Source organism: Scyliorhinus canicula, chromosome 2 (assembly GCF_902713615.1).
Source record: "Scyliorhinus canicula chromosome 2, sScyCan1.1, whole genome shotgun sequence".
Classification (NCBI taxonomy): domain Eukaryota; kingdom Metazoa; phylum Chordata; class Chondrichthyes; order Carcharhiniformes; family Scyliorhinidae; genus Scyliorhinus; species Scyliorhinus canicula.
Genome location: NC_052147.1, coordinates 99,987,995 through 100,008,860, shown reverse-complemented (window position 1 = coordinate 100,008,860; position 20,866 = coordinate 99,987,995). Strand labels below are relative to the sequence as shown.

At 45.5% G+C, this 20,866-nt stretch overlaps 1 protein-coding gene across 1 annotated transcript in view; it reads right to left on the bottom strand.

The window, feature by feature from the left end:
- The window catches only part of rpap1 (RNA polymerase II associated protein 1), a 145,216-nt gene that overhangs the window by 74,458 nt on the left and 49,892 nt on the right, over positions 1-20,866 (bottom strand). Inside the window, 3 exon segments of the mRNA XM_038790256.1 lie at positions 4,182-4,367; positions 16,364-16,519; positions 16,952-17,132. Of these exon segments, the coding sequence (XP_038646184.1) occupies positions 4,182-4,367; positions 16,364-16,519; positions 16,952-17,132 (523 nt within the window).

The following is a 20,866-nucleotide window of genomic DNA, read 5'->3' as shown; positions in this document are numbered from 1 at the left end:
TGCAGTGTTAATGTAAGCCTACTTGTGACAATAAAGATTATTATAAATCAGTCCAATGTTGACATTAATCATTAGGAGAAGTGACATAACCTTGATCATAGAAATAGGATTTAAGGAGCGGCTTAAAGGAGGAGAGAGGTGTGAACCTACAGAAAGGTTTAGGGTGAGAGTTCCAGAAATGAGGGCCAAGGCAACTGGCGACACGGCCTCCAACGTTGGAGCAAAAGAAAAATTAGGGCATGTGCAAGAGTCAGAGGAATGCAGGGATCTCAGAGGGTTGTAAGATTGGCAGAGATTCGAGAGTTAGGGAGGAGTGAAGTCATAGAAAGATTTGAACACAAGGATGAGAAAGTAAGACGTTGCCAGACAGGGAGTCTTCATAGCTCAGTAGGCACAGGGGTGATGGGTGAATGGGACTTGGTGCGTGTTCGGAGAGGTGCAAGAAGAGTTTTGGTGGGGGTCTAAATTATGAAAAAATAGTAACATTCTTTAGAAAAGGCTTGCATACAAAACTTCAATGCAATCAGGCAGAGTCAGCATGGTTTGTGAGAAGGAAATCATGTTTGACCAATGTGGCGTGGCACAGTGGCGCAGTGGTTAGCACTGCTGCCTACGGCGCAAAGGACCGGGGTTCGATCCCGGCCCCAGGTCACTGTCGGTGTGGAGTTTGCACATTCTCCCCGTGTCTGTGTGGGTCTCACCCTCACAGTGAGCAACACAGGTGGAGAAGGTAGTCAAGAAGGCATACAGCATGCTTGCCTTCATTGGCCGGGGCATTGAGTATAAGAATTGGCAAGTCATGTTGCAGCTGTATAGAACCTTAGTTACGCCACACTTGGAGTAGTGTTCAATTTTGGTCGCCACACTACCAGAAGGATGTAGAGGCTTCATAGAGGGTGTAGAAGAGATTTACCAGGATGTTGCCTGGTATGGAGGGCATTAGCTATGAGGAGCGGTTGAATAAACTCGGTTTGTTCACACTGGAACGACGGAGGTTGAGGGGCGACCTGATAGAGGTCTACAAAATTATGAGGGGCATAGACAGGGTGGATAGTCAGAGGCTTTTCCCCAGGGTAGAGGGGTAAATTACTAGGGGGCATAGGTTTAAGGTGCGAGGAGCAAGGTTTAGAGGAGATGTACGAGGCAAGTTTTTTTTTTTTTACACAGAGTGTAGTGGATGCCTGGAACTCGCTGCCGGAGGTGGTGGAAGCAAAGACGATAGTGACATTTAAGGGGCATCTTGACAAATACATGAATAGGATGGGAATAGAGGGATACAGACCCAGGAAGTGTCAAAGATTTTAGTTTAGAGAGCAGCATGGTTGGCACGGGCTTGGAAGGCGAAGGGCCTGTTCCTGTGCTGTACTTTTCTTTGTTCTTTGTTCCTTAAACCCAAAGATGTGCAGTGTAGGTGGATTGATGACACTAAATTGTCCCTTAATTGGAAAAAAAAGAATTGATACTCTAAATTTATGTTTATTAAATGTTTGACTAATGAATCTAAGTGCCAAGCAATAAAGAGGAACCTGTGGATGTGCTATATTTAGATTTTCAGAAGGCATTTGACAATGTGCCCCATCAAAAATCACCACACAAAATAAGAGGTAACATATTAGCATGAATAGTGGATTGGTTTGCTACCAGGAAACAGAGACTAGGCATAAATGGTTTTTTTTTCCAGATTGGCAATATGTGACAAATGAAGTGCCACAGGGGCCAGTGCTGGGGCATCAACTATTTACAATTTATATCAATGACTTGGATGAAGTGACCAAATTATAGTTGCTAAATTTGCTGATGACACAAAGATAGGAGAGTATGTTGCAGGGAGCCTTCAAAGGGACATGGATAGACATTTAATCCCCCATTACTGGCACACAGTGGCAGCAGTCATCGACAAGATGCAGTGCTGCAACTCGCAAAGGCTCCTTTGACGAAACCTTCCAAACACTCATCCTCTACCACCTGGAAGGACAAGAGCTGCAGACAAATGGGCCACAGCCTGAAAACTCCCCTCCAAACCATGCACCTTCCTGACTTAGAACTATATCAATACTCCTTCACTGTTGCCAGATCAAGATTCTGGAACTCACTCCCAAACAGCAGTGTAAGTGCCCTTGTACCATATGGACTGCAGCAGTTCAATGCAGCAAGTCACTGCCATTTTCTCAAAGGCAATTAGCAATGGACAATAAATGCTGGCTCAGCCAGTACTGTCCATATCACATGAATAAAAAAGAAACAAGAGAGGTTAAAATAATCAAGAACAGTGAAAATCGGTACAGTGTATTTCAGGAAAGAGATGCAACTGAGCGGCATGTTGAGAAAGTAGAATTTTAATCCATCAAAATAAATCAATAAGCTTGCTGAGTCCTTCATATTTTTAACATTTTAAAGGTACTGTCGCTTCCTGCCCGTACAGTTGGAAGGGCCTATCCAATGATCCTGAGCCTATGATTTGACCTCCTAAGTGTTGGGTGATTGTTCGTGGATTGCTATTTGCTGAATTTATTTTGCTTGCAGCTGTGGCACATACCATGGGCCTGATTTTAATTCTGTATCAGTGAAAGGGCGTTGAGTGAAAACCTCGTTCTATAACTCAGCAGCATTAGAGCATCTATCCCTCCAGTTCTATTACTCATAAATCACTCCATCTCAGACACCCAACTCGCATCACCCCAAGCTCCTGACTTCCTGAAATCCATCACCCAACTCAAAATCAGTCTCCACCACCTAAAACATCCACTTTTAAATTTGGCTGCACTTACAACAGTCAAAAAGTAAAAACTGTTAACTATTTGCAATAACATCAATTTCAACCAGCTACAATGTCCTCAGTATTCGTTTCTTTTGGGCAAAAGCGGTGTTGTATTGGAAATAAAATCATGTCAGCACTGCAGGTTGTTAAAATAAATTGTTTTCTCTGCTAGTGAAGGTATTTTTAACATCAAGCTTAAGCAAATACAGACCAGGTTTGCACAAACTCTATCCTCGTAGTTTAACCCTTTCAGCCCGTGCATAATTTCCCTTAATCTGCCTGTCGTCCCTCCAAAGCTAATGAATTCTTCCTTCGGTGTGGTGCCTCAAACTAAATACAGTACTCCCAGTGAGTTCTAACCAAGTCTTTACACAACTGACGTGTAACTTTCTATTTTTTGTATTCAGCTTGAGATAAGAGAGTTAAATAGGTGAAAGAAGGAGAAAGGAACAGAAGGTCATGTTGACGTGGTGAGATGGAGTGTGAAAAGGCTCATGTGAAGTCAGTATGGAGCAGATGAACCAAACCATACAGTCAGCTGCCATGCAGTACATTGGATGTCGTGCTATGCAATTTTATACATGTTTGAGCTAACTCCATCAGCTGCTACTGGGAGACAGGGCCACTGCCAGTCTGGGCGGGAGCGGGCCATCCTTTGTTGGCATGAGTACACTCCTTGGACAGCATCTTTCAACCCACAACCTCTACCACCAAGAAGGACAAGGACAGCAGATGCATGGGGCTACCACCATCTGCAAGCTCCCCTCCCAAGTCGCACATCAACTATAACAGCATTCCTTCACTTTCACTGGATCAAAATGCTGAAATTCCCTTCGTACCATCACTTGTTGGTGTTCCTACACCACATGGACTGCATTGCTTCAAGAAGGCAGTGTACCGCCACCTTCCCAAAGGCTCTCAGGGATAGATAATAAATACTGGCAATATCAAAAAATTGGCAGCCGAAGGTACAGTAGATGACAGGAGAGTTCGGATGGAGGGGGCAAGGTTGACAGGTGAGGATTTAAACATGCATTAGTTCTAATTGATGCCTCTCGGTCTCAGAATCATTCAGCACAGGAGGCCATTTGACCCATTGCCACTCTTTGAAAGAACTATGTCGTTATTCCCACTTCATTGCTCTTTCCCTGTAGCCCTAAATTTTTCTCCCATTCAAGCACGGATCAAATTCCATTTTGAAAATTACAACCGAGTCTGCTTCCACTCTTTCGGGCAACACATTCCTGATCATCACAACTCGCTGCTCCAAACAGTTCTCATCGCCCCTCTGGCTATTTTGTCAATTACTTTGGATCTGTGGTTTCTGATTATTGACCCTTCTGCCAATGGAAATACTTACTCCTTGTTTACGTTTTCATGATTTTGAACACTATTATTAAATCTCTCTTGCTGAGCTTTTTACCTGTAGGTTTCTGATCCATTAGTTCTTCCTTGGTAGGACTGGCCTGTGATCCTGTGTCTGAACGAGATTGCCTCTGCTTATCCTCGTGCCTCTTTTCTGCACCACTTGTTTCCAGTTCGTCTTTGGTGCCTTTGCTGCAGCTTTTCCCAGACTTTCTTGATTTTAGAAAAGCTACCAAATTTGGATCTAGTTAAACAGGAAGTGGAGGGATAAAACAAGTTAACCCTATGTTTGCAAGAGGGAAGGACAAGTTATTTGTTTGCTTTTGGAATAGAAACAGTGATGGTATTTGCTGACAATTTAACCCTCAACACAAAATATTAGTCAATGGGTTTCCTCCGGGTGCTCCGGTTTCTTCCCACAAGCCCCGAAAGACATGTTTAGGTAATTTAGACATTCTGAATTCTCCCTCAAGTGTACCGAACAGGCGCCGGAATGTGGTGACTAGGGGCTTTTCACAGTAACTTCATTGCAGTGTAAATGTAAGCCTACTTGTGACAATAAAAATTATTATATAGATGCTTACAATTATGGTTTACAATCATAGAATCACTACAGTGCAGAAGGAGGTCATCAGCCCATTGAGTCTGCACCGACCCATGTGTGGAGTTTGCATATTCCCCCCTGCCTGCGTGGGTTTCACCCCCACAACTCAAAGATGTGCAGGTTAGGTGGATTGGCCACACTAAATTTCCCGAATTATAAATTGTGTACACTAAATTTAAAAACAAAAAAAAGAGTGCACCAAAATTCAGGAAGGGTACTTTATCCCTATCCCCTTAACCCAGTAACCCCACCTAACTTAACCTTTTGGAAATCGATGGGGCAATCGATCATGGCCAATTCACCTAACTTGCACATCTTTGGGCTGTGAGAGTAAACTGGAGTACCTGGAGGAAACCCATGCAGACATGGGGAGAAAGTGCAAACTCCACACAGACAGTCACCCGAGACCGGAATTGAACCTGGGTCCCTGGCGTTGTGAGGCAGCAGTGCTGAACACTGTGCCACCGTGCCGCCCACATTCCGACCTCATACACAGTCAAATTGAGAAATTAACTTGTAATGACCCTCACGAGATCCACGGGGCCAACCCAGTAATCTCCCCGTGAGACTCGTGGAATACGAGCTCCCCCCGCTGAGGGGCAGATGCCTAGCAGTTGGGGCCCGTTGAACCGGGCAGTTAAAAGCCTGCCAGGTTTGGACCGTGCACTTCGGATGGTCCCAGATGGGACTATTGTACTGCACGCCGGGTTAGGGCCTTGTTTTTCACTGACAGAATAAACCTGTGTTCAAGTCATCTGGGGACTCCTGTGAATATTATACTAACATGTAAAGTTACAATGTCCAAATAGCACTGTGCAACGCCCAATGAACAAACCACAACCATGCCCAGTGGATACGAAAAAATATGCAGTACCCAAACACCAACGAGAAATGTTCAATGAATAAATCACATGTAATGTTGAATGAATAAATAATATTACTGTGTAATTGCAGGATGCCGAGTATTCGGCCATAGCAATTTCAGACCATGCTCCGCACTGGGTTGATCTGGAGATGGGGGAGGCGCGGGACCAGCTCCCGCTCTGGCGCTTGGATGTGGGGATGCTGGCTGATGAGGAGGTGTGTAAGAGGGTTCGGAGAAGTATTGAGGGGTATCTTGATACCAACGACACGGGGGAGGTCCGGGTGGGGATGGTCTGGGAGGCTCTGAAAGCAGTGATCCGGGGGGAGCTGATCACCATCCGGGCCCATAGGGCAAGGAGGGAGAGGAAGGAGAGGGAGAGACTGGTGGGGGAGCTCCTGGATGTGGACAGGAGATACGCGGAGGCACCGAAGGAGGGGTTGCTGGGGGAACGGCGTAGTTTGCAGGCCAAATTTGACTTGTTGACCACCAGAAAGGCGGAGACACAGTGGAGAAGGTCGCAGGGCGCGGTATATGAGTATGGGGAGAAGGCGAGCAGGATGTTGGCGCATCAGCTCCCCAGGCGAGATGCGGCTAGGGAAATTGGTGGAGTGACGGATAGGGGTGGGAATGTAGTGCAGAAGGGGACAGAAGTAAATGGGGTCTTTAGGGACTTCTACGAGGAACTGTACCGGTCAGAACCTCCGATGGGGAGAGGGGGGATGGAGAGCTTCATGAACAGGCTATGGTTCCCAAGGGTTCAAGAGGAGCTGGTAGAGGGGCTGGGGGCGCCGATTGAGTTGGAGGAGCCAGTCAGGGGGATTAGACAAGTGCAGTCAGGTAAGGCGCCGGGGCCGGACGGGTTCCCGGTGGAATTCTATAAAAAGTATGCGGATTTGGTGGGCCCCCTGTTGGTGCGAGCCTGCAATGAGGCATGGGAGGGGGGGGCTTTGCCCCCGACGATGTCGCGGGCACTGATCTCTCTGATCCTGAAGCGGGATAAGGACCCCTTGCAGTGTGGATCATACAGGCCTATCTCGCTCCTCAATGTTGACGCTAAGTTGCTGGCGAAGATCCTGGCCACCAGGATAGAGGACTGTGTGCCAGGGGTGATACACGAGGATCAGACAGGATTTGTCAAGGGACGGCAGCTCAACATGAATGTGCGGAGACTGCTAAATGTTATTATGATGCCGGCAGTGGAGGGGGAGGCGGAGATAGTGGTGGCGCTGGATGCGGAGAAAGCGTTTGATAGAGTTGAGTGGGGGTACCTGTGGGAGGTGCTGGAGCGGTTCGTATTCGGGGAGGGATTCATCAAATGGGTGAGGCTGCTCTACATGGCTCCGATGGCAAGTGTAGTTACCAATGGAAGGAGATCGGAGTACTTTAGGCTCTACCGTGGGACCAGGCAGGGGTGCCCCCTGTCCCCCTTGCTCTTTGCACTGGCGATTGAACCTTTGGCTATGGCGTTGAGGGATTCAGGGAGATGGAGGGGTCTGGTGCGGGGTGGGGAGGAACATCGTGTATCGCTGTATGCGGACGACCTGCTGTTGTATGTGGCGGATCGAGAAGGGGGAATGCCGGGGCTGATGGAGCTGTTAGCGGAATTTGGGGGCTTCTCGGGCTATAAGTTAAATTTAGGCAAGAGTGAGGTATTTGTAGTACACCCGGGTGATCAGGAGGAGGGAATTGGGAGACTCCCATTTAAGAGGGCAGTGAAGAGTTTCAGATACCTGGGGGTGCAGGTGGCCAGGAGTTGGGGGACTCTCCATAAGCTTAATTTTACCAGGCTGGTGGAGCAGATGGAGGAGGAATTTAAAAGGTGGGACATGGTGCCGCTATCATTGGCGGGTAGAGTGCAGTCCGTCAAAATGACAGTTCTCCCGAGGTTCTTGTTCCTTTTTCAGTGTTTGCCCATCTTTATCCCTAGGGCCTTTTTTAGAAGGCTGACTAGCAGCATCATGAGCTTTGTTTGGGCGCATGGGACCCCGAGGGTGAAGAGGGTCTTCTTGGAGCGGGGTAGAGATGGGGGGGGGGGGCTGGCGTTACCCAATCTCTCGGGGTATTATTGGGCGGACAATGTGTCGATGGTGCGCAAGTGGGTAATGGAGGGGGAGGGGGCAGCATGGAAACGGATGGAGAGGGCGTCCTGTGGAGATACAAGCCTGGGGGCCCTGGTAACGGCGCCGTGGCCGCTCCCTCCTGCGAGGTATACCACGAATCCGGTGGTGGCGGCTGCCCTCGAGATTTGGGGGCAGTGGAGGCGACATAGGGGAGAAGTGGGGGGCTCGATGGAGGCTCCGTTAAGGGGGAACCATAGGTTCGTCCCGGGGAACATTGATGGGGGATTTCAGGGTTGGCACAGAGCTGGCATCAGACAGCTGAGGGACCTGTTTATTGATGGGAGGTTTGCGAGTCTGGGGGAGTTGGAGGAGAAATTTGGGCTCCCCCCGGGGAACATGTCAGGTATCTGCAGGTAAAGGCATTTGCTAGGCGGCAGGTGGAGGGATTCCCTTCGCTTCCCGCGAGGGGGGTGAGCGACAGGGTGCTTTCGGGGGTCTGGGTCGGAGAGGGGAAGATATCTGATATCTACAAGGTTATGCAGGAGGTGGAGGAGGCGTCAGTAGATGAACTGAAAGCTAAGTGGGAGGGGGAACTGGGGGAACAGATCGAAGACGGGACATGGGCTGATGCCCTGGAGAGGGTTAATTCTTCCTCCTCGTGTGCGCGGTTTAGCCTCATCCAATTCAAGGTGCTGCACCGGGCCCACATGACTGGGACGAGGATGAGTAGGTTCTTTGGGGGTGAAGACAGGTGTGTCAGGTGCTCGGGGAGTCCAGCGAACCATACCCATATGTACTGGGCATGCCCGGCACTGGAGGAGTTCTGGAAGGGGGTGGCGAGGACGGTGTCGAGGATGGTGGGATCCAGGGTCAAGCCAGGATGGGGACTCGCGATTTTTGGGGTTGGGGTGGAGCCAGGAGTGCAGGAGGCGAAAGAGGCCGGTGTGCTGGCCTTTGCGTCCCTAGTAGCCCGGCGAAGGATCTTGCTACAATGGAAGGATGCGAGGCCCCCAAGCGTGGAGACCTGGATCAATGACATGGCGGGTTTCATTAAGCTAGAGAAGGTCAAATTCGCCCTGAGAGGGCCGGTACAAGGGTTCTTTAGGCGGTGGCAACCTTTTCTCGACTTTCTGACTCAACGATAGGGTACGGGGACAGTAGCAGCAGCAACCCGGGGGGGAAGGGGGAGGGAAAAGGTGGGGGGGGGGGGCAGGGGACGATGACTATGTTTGTTTATTAATTTAAATTTATTTTTAAGTTCTTTTGTTGTTCATTGGGGTTGGGGGGGTGGGGGATGTGATACATGCGTCGATACGGTCTGGGGGTGTTACAGTTATTATGGGTTATTTTATTGCATTTCATTGTTTGTCGTTATGTTTTATATTTTCTGTAAAAAATTCCAATAAAAATTATATTAAAAAAAAAGAAATATTACTGTGTAATGCCCTCCGATGAATACACCAATGTGGAATGCCCATCAATCTAGGAACAACATGCAATGACAATAGCTGGTTAAATCGTAGTGAGGGTGTTCTGGCAAGTGAATAAATGGCCTCACCATGCAATCTAATACCCGATGAATAGTTTTAACATACTGTCCCCAATTAATAAATCACATCAACATACCAACTAATGAAAAATGGTATCAACGTGTACTGACAGAAGAAAAAATACCTTCATGGGCCGGTGCCTGTTAGTAAATGAGTGATAACTTCAGTGTTGCCAAATTGTACAGAACCCAGAAGACAGTCACTGCAAGTTATGGATCAAACCCCACTAAATTCAATAAAGACACTGACAAAATGGCAAACACACTGAACTGACATAGTATAAACTGGCACTTTCAACCCTCAAGCACAGCAAATGCCTCATCATCATTTAAGTCTAACAGCCTCTCCGAGGAGCCTGGCACACTCGTCAGCTTTCACAGAAATTTCCTAGCTGTCCAGAATGACCGTAGCTTATGACTCCAACCCTTCGCCCCGAGGCACCTGAGCTACATGCGATGCACTATCCTGCTTTGAAGGGCAGCCAAAGCTAGCATCATAATAAAATCACTTTCAGCCATATTCCAGGGATCAAATGTAATAATACATGAAAGACAACAAAGTACAACAGCTGTCACTATTTCAAGCCCATTGAACAATTAGGATGGGCTTCCACAATCACTTGGTTGTTAATGGCAAATAGCACAGTTAGAACATAGAACATAGAACAGTACAGCACAGAACAGGCCCTTCGGCCCTCGATGTTGTGCCGAGCAATGATCACCCTACTCAAACCCACCCTATACCCGTAACCCAACAATCCCCCCATTAACCTTACACTACGGGCAATTTAGCATGGCCAATCCACCTAACCAGTTGTCAGTCTTTGCTCAGTGGTAGCTCCCTCGCCTCGGAGTCAGAAGGTTGAGAGTTCAAGTCGCACTCTCACAGCTTGAACACATAATTTAGAAGGGCAGTTCAGTGCAGTGCTGAGGGAATGCTGCATGGGTTGGGATGTATCATTTTTCAGATGAGACCATGCACCAAGATCAGACCCGCCTTCTCAGATGGATGTAAAAGACCCCATTGCACTATTTGAAGAAGAACAAGCAAGTTCCCCCTGGTGTCCTGGTCAATTTTTATCCCTCAACCAAAAACAGATGACCTTGTCATCATCTCAGTGCTATTTGTGGGAGCTTTCTGTGCATGAATTAGCTGTTGTGTCCCCTATATTACAACAATAAAGTACAGGTCTGATGACAGATCATCAGACTGAAAGTTTAACTCTCGCCAAAGATGCTGCCTCTGTCTGGTTGAATATTTCCACCATTTTCAGCTTTTAATTCTAAAGATTTCCATCAGCTACAAAGTGATTTGAGACATCCTGAAGTTCTGAAATGCATTATATAAATGCAAGTTATTTATTTCCTTTTACCAAGCTATATGCCAGTCTGGCTCAGTAAATAACATGCACACCTCTGGCACGAACACCAGGATCATGGGGAATATCGGCAAATCTTTATTACTTTTGTCACTTATATTTGACAACGTTTTTTGTTTCAAATCTGTAACGGCCAAAAGTAGTTGTAATGAGGACCAAGAAAGAAGGGCCCGAGAGAACTGGATAGCATGCATCTTCCAACGATTTGATTTAAAGGGGTAAGTCATGACAGGAGAGCCCCAAGCCATGGTTTGCTCCTTTTGTTCCATGTGGGAAGTCGGGAACATTTCTAATACCCAGGGTCAGTATGTGTGCAGGAAGTGTCTCCATCTATAGCTCCTGGATGGCTGAGTTTCAGAGCTGGAGCAGCAGCTGAGGACACTTTGGAGCGAGGCAAAATGTCATAGATAGCACTTATAGAGAGGTGGTCATGCCCCAGGTTCAGACTCCACAGGCAGGGAAGGAATGGGTGACCACCAGGGAGCGCAACAGAGATAGGCAGGAAGTGCAGGAATTTCCTGTGGTCATTCCCCTGCAAAACAGATATACTGCTTTGGATACTGTTGAGGGGAATGACCTCTCGGAAAAAGTCTAGGAATGCAATAGTTTGTTTTTAAATTTAGAGTGCCAAATTATTTTTTTCCCTATTAATGGACAATTTAGAATGGCCAATCCACCTAATCTGCACATTTTTGGGTTGTGGGGTGAAACCCACGCAGACAAGACGAGAAAGTGCAAACTCCACACGGACAGTGACCCAGGGCCAGGATTCAAACCCGGGTCCTCCGCGCCGTAGGCAGCAGTACTAACCACTGTGCCACGTGCCGCCCCTCGGAACGCAATAGCTATTGAGGATTTAGTTGTAAGGGGAATAGATAGGTGTTTCTGTGGCCAGAAACGAGACTCCAGGATGATATGTTCTCCTTGGTGTTAGGATCAAGGATGTCTCAGAGCAGTTACAGGACATTCTGGAGGGGGTGTGAGATGTAATTTGAGAGTACCTTGAAGAAATGGGTGTTTATCAGTGATGTCAGAGAGTGGATGGAGCTGGGCTGTCTGTCTGCTTTACTTTCGTTTTAGGCTGTCTGCTACAGGGTGTGATTAGTTTCGTTTTGAGAGCTGGATAGCTGCAGTCACAGCAAGGAGCTGCATAAGGATCTCTCTCTGCAAACTAAAGACTGCCTCCAAATCAATTGGGTGATTTCAAAGTGCTGACTGCTCTCAATAGTGAATTTAAACCTGATCTCGGTGTTAAAAAGGGTCATTTGTCTTCCGGATGTTGTTTGGGAATTTATTAAGGGTTATCTATCGAGTACTGTATTCTTTGGGGATTTATTGGTGTTGATAGTTGTTAAAATGTTTACTGTGGGTTTCTAAAGTGTTAACTCATTTCATAAATTAACATTGTTTTAATTTAAAAGTACTGTGGTTCTCTGGTGCATCACACTTATACGGTAGGCCCACGTGCTCCCCATAACCACAATCTATTAAAAGTTTGGGTCAGGTGAACTCCATGATACACTTTGGGGCTCTCTAAACCCTGGCCCATAACAGTGAACAGCCAGTGGTTATGGTACACATTGGCACAAACGATATAGGTTAAAAAAAGGATGAAGTCCTAAAAGCACAAAATAGAGAGTTCAGAAGAAAGTTGAGAAGTCTGACCTCAAAAGGTAGTGTCTCAGGATTACTACCAGTGCCACATGTTAGTCAGAGTAGTCAAATAGTTGGATATATCAGATGTATACATGGCTGAAGGGATGGTGAGGGAGAGGAATTCCTGGAGTGTATATGGGGTGGTTTTCTGGACCAACACATTGAGGAACCAGCTAGAGAACAGCCCATACTAGACTGGGTATTGTGTATTGAGAATGGAATCATTGACAGCCGAATTGTGCACGACCCCTTGGGGGTGAAACCATAATATGATAGAATGTTTCATCAGGATGGAGAGTGAAGTAGTTGATTCTGAGACTAGGGTCCTGAATCTTAATAAAGGAAAGTATGATCCGAGGCGCGAATTGGCTTTGATCAATTGGAAAATGTTACTTAAAGGGATGACTGTGGATAGGCAGTGGCAAACATTCAAAGAGCTCATGGGGGAAACTGCAACAAGGTGGTGAATCCTTGGTTTTCAAGGGAAATTAGAGATAATATTCAATCAAAGTAAGAAACATACAAATTGGCCAAGAAAAACAACAGGTCTGAGGATTAGGAGCAGCTCAGAATTGAGAAAAAAGACCAAAGGGTTGATTAAGAAAGGGAAAACAGAGTACGAGAGTAAGCTTGTAGGGAACATAAAAACTGACTGTGAAAGTTTCTATAGGTACGTGAAGAGAAAAAGATTGGTGAAGACAAATGTAGGTCCCTTACAGTCAGAAACAGGGGAATTTATAATGGGGGTCAAAGAAATGGCTGAGCAACTAAATACATATTTTGGTTCTGCCTTCACAAATGATGACACAAATAAGGTACCAGAAATGTTGGGTAATGTAGGGTTTAGCAAAAGGGAAGAACTATCAATATTAGTAGAGAAATTGATGGGACTGAAGGCTGATGAATTCCCGGGCCTGATAATCTATATCCCAGACGGAAGTGGCTCTAGAAATAGTGGATGCATTGATGGTCATCTTCCAGGATTCTGTACACTCTGGAAAAGTAACTCCGCTATTTAAAAAGGGAGGTAGAGAGAAAATAGGGAATTATGGACCAGTAAGCCTGACATCGGTAGTGGGGAAAATTCTGGGATCTATTATCTAAGATTTTATAGCAGAGCACTAAGAAAACAGTGGTAGGATCAGACAGAGTCAGCATGGATTTATGAAGGGGAATCATGGTGACAAATTTACTGGAATTCTTTGAGGATGTAACTAGTAGAGTTGATGAGGGGAGCCAGTGGATGTGGTTTATTTGGGCTTTCAGAGGCTTATGACAAAGTCCTGTTTCAGAGATTAGCGTGTAAAATTAAAGCATCTGGGATTACGGCTAGTGTATTGAGATGGATAGAAAACTGGTTGGCAGACAGGAAACAAAGAGTAGGAATTAACGGGTCTTTTTCAAATTGGCACGTAGTGACTAGTAGGGTACCCCAGGGATCAGAGCTAGGATCCCAGCTATTCAAAATATATATCAATGATTTAGATAAGGGATCAAAATTTAAAATAAATTCCCCTGTTTCTGACTGTAAGGGACCTACATTTGTCTTCACCAATCTTTTTCTCTTCACATACCTATAGAAACTTGCAGATGACACCAAGTTGGGTGGGAGGGTGAGCTGTGAGGAAGATGCAGAGATCTTTTAGTGTGATTTGGACAAGTTGAGTGAGTGGGTAAATGAATGGCAGATGAAGGATAATTTGGAGAAATGCGAGGTCATCCACATTGGTAGCAAAATCAAGAAGGCAGTCTATTATTTGAATGGTCATAAATTAGGAGAGAGGAATGTGCTATGAGACCTGGGTGTCCTTGTACACCAGTCACTTAAGGTAAGCACGTAGGTACAGCAGGTGGTAAAGAAGGCAAATGGTATGCTAGCCTTCATTGCGACAAGATTAGAGTACAGGAGCAGGGATGTCTTGCTACAATTATACAAGGTCTTGGTGAGGTCATACCTGGAATGCTGTGTACAGTTTTGGTTTCCTTCTTTGAGGAAGAATGTTCTTGTTCCAGAGGGAGTGCAGCGAAGGTTTGCCTGACAAATACCTGGGATGGTTGGACTGACGTACGAGGAGAGATTGAATCGGTTACGATTGTATTCGCTGGAGTTCAGAAGAATGAGGGGGGATTTTACAGAAACCTATAAAATACTAACAAGACTTGAACGGGTAGTCGCAAGAAGGATGTTCCCAATGGTGGGTATGTCCGGAACCAGGGGCCACAGTCTGAGGATATGGAGTAGGCCATTTAGACAGAGATGAGGAGAAATTTCTTCACCCAGAGAGTGGTTGGCCTGTGGAATGTGTTACCACAGGAAGTGGTTGAGGCCAAAACATTGTCTGTTTTCACGAAGCAGTTAGATATAGCACTTCGAGAGAAGGGGGTCAAAGGATATGGAAGGGAAAGTCGGATTAGGCTATTGAGTTGTGCGATCAGCCATGATCATAATGAATGGCAGGGCAGCCTCGAAGGGCCAAATGGCCTCCTCCTCCTGTTTTCTATGTTTCTATATAAAACCTATGTCTTGCATTTAATGCACAATCCAGGTTGGGACTCCAGTTTGGCTAAGATTCTGCCACATTACATGATGCCATGGCACTGTTCCAAGAGCTCGTCTGATGTTTTGGCTCCTCCTTCTACCAGCGCTATCATCAAAAACAGATTCAGTCACCCTTTATTTTCACTCCTCTTTGCGCGACGTTCTAACACATAGCGATCATGGGATTATGGAAATTATGTTCAAAGCCTTTCATATGAGGCATTACTAAAGTGCAACTTGTGTTTATTAGATAAGCAAAAGGTTTAATTTGTCCCTTATGCATGGTTAGCTTACTTCAGCCAGGGTTGCAATTGAGCACAATTGAACTCAGAGCCAACAGAGGAAAGCATTTATGTAACGCCTTTCATGACCTCCGAACATGCCAAAGCACCCTGCAGCTAATTAAATGCTTTTGAAGGAAAAACAGAAAGTGCTGAAAAAACTTTGGCGCCATTTTCTTTATTTGTTCAAGGGGCTTAGGCGTCACAGGCTGTGCCAGCATTTATTGCCAATCCCTATTGCCCTTGAGGGGGCAGTTAAGAATCAACCACATTACTGAGGGTCTGGAGTCATATGTAGGCCAGACCAGGCAAGGATGGCAGATTTCCTTCCCTAAAGGACATTAGCAAACCAGATGGGTTTTTAAGACCACCGACAAGGGTTTAATGGTCATCATTAGACTGTTAAAAAATGTAAAGTATCCAATTAAGGGGCAATTTAGCTTGGCCAATCCAGCTAACCTGCACATCTTGGGTTGTGGGGGTGAAACCCATGCAGACATGGGGAGAATGTGCAAACTCCCCACAGACATCAATAGATATTATTGAATTCAAATTTCACCATCTGCTGTGGTGAGATTTGAACCTGGGTCCGCAGAGCATTACTCTGGATCTCTGAGCATTACTCTGGATCTCTAGTTTACTAGTCCAGTGACAATCCCACTATGCCACCGTCTCCCCGTGAAGAGAGAAACAGTTAACATTTCAAGTCCAATATGATCTACTTCAGAATGTCAGTGTTCCAAAGAAGGATCACATTGGGCTGGAAGGTTAACTCTGTTTCTCTCTCCACAGACCTACCGAGTTTCTCCAGCATTTTGTTTTTATTTCAAATTTCTAGGATCCACATTATTTGCTTTTATTCAAGTACTTTTGAATTGTAGTCAACAAATGTAGGAAACACAACAGTTAGTTTGTGTACAGCAAGTTCCCAAGCAGCATTGAGATAATGCCCAGACAATTGGTTTTGGTGAAGTTGGTATGAATATTGGCCAGGACATACAAATCTTAGTTTGCTGTTAGTAGGAGCAGGCATTTGGGCCACAGCAATTGTCCAAGGGAACTCCTCAGATAAAGGCACCGGGAAAACCCATCAGCCAAGATGTCCTGCTTTTGACTGCCATTCGTGATCCATGCCAGATATCAAAGAGGATGAGGCCCTTCACAGTTGAATAGCCAGGTAGTGCCATTATCAATCTGACAGCACTTGTACACTCCATGTCTTAAGGAGGGAAAATGAAGGCTGGAGGAAGAAATTGGAATGAAGAAAGCCCCAGTTTAAAGAAGACAGCAGTGATACTCTCACTCACCTAACCGAGCCAAAAGATTATCGCGTTCCTCCTCAATTTCCTTTTTAGACATGGCCTGCAGCCTGACTACATTCTCTTCATGAATCTTCCGTGCTTCTTGAGGGCCTATTTCCCCACCCAGCCTTTCTCCAGATATCTGTCTCCCATCACCTGTGCCTTTGAGAAAATGAAACAATTAATGGTTAAAAAACATAACCCACACAAACAAAATAATTTCTCCACTAGAGGAACACAAGAGTAGGAGTAGGCCATTCAGTCCCTCAATCTGTTCCACCATTCAATGAGATCATGACTGATCTGTACTTTAATTCAGGGAAATGCTCACTAAGTTAATCTGCACATTTCCAATTCAAGACGGATACCCACATCAACAAGTGGCTTTGGACCCTCTTCACTCCTGTTAATTCAGCTCAAGGTAGTCTTGAAACAGTCATATTGGAGAGCAGCCCACTGCAGGACTTTCACAGGTCAGACTGTCCCTGCTGTTAGTGTGGGAGGATTTAATCCCAGGAACAACCAGGCTCCCCTGCCGGAGGGCTCCATCCCTCAACATGCCCGTTGTAACAAAATCCTTTCCCGTGAAATCACCTGGTGAGTGCCCCTTTTCCGGTATTTCTGTAACTTGAGATGGAGTTGACCTTTGCTCCCCTGTGACCCCAGTCGAGGGGCTGGCTGTGCAGACAGAGGGCACTGCCCGATTTGCTTCAGTTGCCTTCTTTGCAGCAAGTTTCTGGGCAAATATACTTTTTTTTCCTGAAGCCAGCTTCACCTTTGTAACAAAATAAAAACAGAAAACAAGCAAGTCAGGGAGTCATGCAAAATGGACAATTCATAAGAATGCAGGATAATAACAAGTGGGAAGGACCATTAGACTCATCTTGATAGAAACAGAGAAAATAGGTGGAGTAGGCCATTTGGCCGTTCAAACCTGCACCACCATTCAATATGATCATGTCAGATCATGCAAATTCAGTATCCCACTCCTGCTTTCTCTTCACACCCCTTGATCCCTTTAGTTGCAAGGGCCACATCCAGCTCCCTCTTGAATATATCCAATGAACTGGCCCCAGCAGCTTTCTGTGGTAGAGAATTCCACCAGTTCACAACTCTGAGAGAAGAGGTTCTTCCCCATCTCAGTCCTTAATGTCTTACCCCTTAATCTTAGGCTTATTCCAACCAGATTGATCTTGAATTTTAATTTTTGAAATGATTCTGGGGTTTCACTCCACTTTTCCATTTGGGAGCCCATTCATGTACAACTGTGTGTGTGACCAAGAGCTGCCACGTATTAGCCCTGAATGTGACAAGTTTGGACCCAAATCCCCTCAAAATACACCAGGACTCTGTCTCAAATTGTGTGATTCTCCTCTGCCTAACCAACCAAATGAAACATTATGAATTATCCAGCAAGAGATAGAATCCCTACAGTGCAGCAGGCCACCATTCACCCCTCCTAAAGGGCACCCTACCTCGGCCCACTCCCTGTCCCTGTCAATCCTCCTAACCTGCACATCTGTGGGACAGAATTGCTGATCATTCATTGGAAGTGCAGAAGTAGGATAAGGTGGAAATAAAGCAATTTTTGTTGGTTTAGAAGCACCTTACTGCTAATCAAGTTTTTTTTGTTGGAAAAAGAGTTGGGGGAGGGGTCTGAGTAGAAATGGATCAAAGCATGCTCAACATAGGCAGGTAAAACTATGCCCCATGCAGGTACCCAGAGCAACATCTTTTATTTGGAGAAAATAAGACAAGTTAAAGGAGAAATCATTCAATGAGAGAAGAAGTTCAGCCAGGCGGAGGAGGGTGGTGGTGTTTGGGGACTTCGGGACTTTGGGGTAGAGGTGTCGAGATCATAGGCATCCATAATGAAGAGGGGCCGGGAAACTGAAAATTGTTGAAATTACGTGGAGTATCTGAAGAATCATGTATGTATGTAGGAAGAGAACGGACTACATTCATACAATGCTATCTTCCGCATGGCAATTCCAACATGTCTTCCCTTTTCTGCAACCGTGGTCGAAAGGGCCCTCAACTGTGTCTGGCCTGACTCCTATACCTCTGCCCTTATTCCCTACCCTCCCTCCCAGAACCATCTCATCCTCTTCCCGTGGTGACTTCCCATGCAATCAGGCTGCAACGTCTGTCCTGTTACCCCCCCCTCTCTCTCACTGTCCAAAGCCCCAAGCACTCCTTCCAGGTGGAGCAGTGATTTATTTGTACTTATTTCAATTTCATCTACTGTATTCACTGCTCACAATGCAGTCACCTCTAAGCTGGGATGAGCAAACACAGACTGGGCGACCGCTTTGTGGAAGATCTCCACTCAATCCACAAGAATGGCCCGGACCTGTTGTTGCTTGCCGTTTCAATTCGTAACCTTGCTTTTACACTCCCATTTCTGTCCTCTGCCTGCTGCAATGTTCCACCGAAACTCAACACAAACTTAAGAAACAGCACCTAATCTTACGATTAGGTATTTTACAGTGAACATTTAGCAAGGCACAAAGAGCTCTTTGAACTGTCCAAATTAGTCAACCTTCTTTATGTATGGGCCTTACATGCCTTTGTAACGGAATTGAATGGGCTGATGAATGGTTAGTGTCATTGGCCCAATATAAACAGCTGCCTTGTCCCTCAGTTCATCTGATTTAGTTTAATTGGACATCTGTTTTGCTCACAAGAGTATAAACAGTTGCCTTTGATAAGTATGTTCTGAATCGGTTGTGGGGACAGTACTGCCTAATTTGGGGCAATTTTGAGTTGTGATCCGAGGTTGACAAAGAAACTGTGATTGTCAAAATCCATTTTATGTAAGACTCTTACAGGCAGCAGGCATCGAATTTTATTGCGACAGTCTAGGCTGTATCAAAACCCACGTTCAAAAGGCGAGAAGCCAGTGTAGCATCCAGTCCCACAATACCATACAGCACAGGAATCCATTCGACCTGTGGTATATATACTGGCCCTCTGAAGGAGCAATTCATCAAGCTCCCTTTTCCCAGTCTCCCTACAATTTTTTCCAGATAATAATCCAATTCTCATTTGAATGCCTCGATTGAACCTGCCTCAACCACACACTTAGTCAACACATTCCAGATCTGAGCCACTCGCTGTGTGAAAAGGCTTCTCACGTCGCCATTGCTTCTTTTGCCAACTACCTTCAACCTGTGCCCTCTGGTTCTCGATCCTTCCACCAATTTGAACAGTCTTTCCTTCTCTACTCTGTCCAGACCCTTCATTCTTTTTGAACACCTCTATCAAATCTCCTCTCAGCCTTCTCTTCTCCAAGAAGAACAGTCCCAACTTCTCCAATGTTTCTACGTAACTGAAGTTTCTTATTTCTGGAACTATTCTCGTGAATCTTTCTGCACTCTCTCCAATGCCTCCATACAGAGCTGAACACAATAGTTCATTTACAACCAAATAAGTGTTTTATATGTGTTTAATTAACTTCCTTGCTTTATTAACTGCTCTCTCAACTTATCTTGCCACCAATGATTTATGCATATAATATATACACACACATATACACACCCAAGTCCCCCTGATGTTACAACCCGTTTTATAATTGTACCCTCTATTTTTAGATTTCTGTTTTCTTTCTACCAGAATCAATCATTTCACACTTCTCTGTATTAAAATTTCATCTGGCACCATTCCACTAACCTGTTCATGCCCTTTTGAAGTTCTACCCTCACCTCCTCATGGTTCACAATGCAAGTTACATCCACAAATTTTGAAATTGTGCCCTGTACACCAATTGTTAATACATATTGTTACAACACCCTGGGCTAGTGTGCGGTCAATTCCAGCCGCACTTGACCTGGAGTCGCAACATAAGTGAATTAACCAAGAATTCTTAGAAAAATACCCAGGACGACACAGTGGCTAGCACTTCTGCTGTCTCACGGCCCCAAGGTCCCAGGTTCGATCCCGGCTCTGGGTCACTGTCCGTGTGGAGTTTGCACATTCTCCCCGTGTTTGCGTGGGTTTCGCCCCCACAACCCAAAGATGTGCCAGGTAGGTGAATTGGCCACGCTAAATTGCCCCTTAATTGGTAAAAAATAATTGGGCACTTTAAATTTATAAACATACGACAAAAAAAGAAAAGAAAAATAAATACCCAAAGTCTTTGGCCCTTGGCTGCCCAATAATTAGTCACCAAGTTTGCAAATTTAAACACAATTACTGTTTATTTATCCCAAGAACTATAATAAATATGCAGCAAATACAACTGCTTAACGTTTATCTAAGTCCTAATTCCCCCACTTTAACCTCCCCCACCCTCAAACACAACCACATGCACGCACACACGACAGACAAACATGAGGGGAGGAGAAGGGTGGAAATAATAGGTACAAGAGTCTTTGTTTCAGGTGCTTGTCTTTAAGCACACTTTTATGCAAAATAAGCTTTCAGATCCAGGTGTCCGTCCGTTTGCCTGATTTCACTGTGGATTCATTCATTCAAGTTCTCTATCAGTTCAGAAATACATCGACTCAC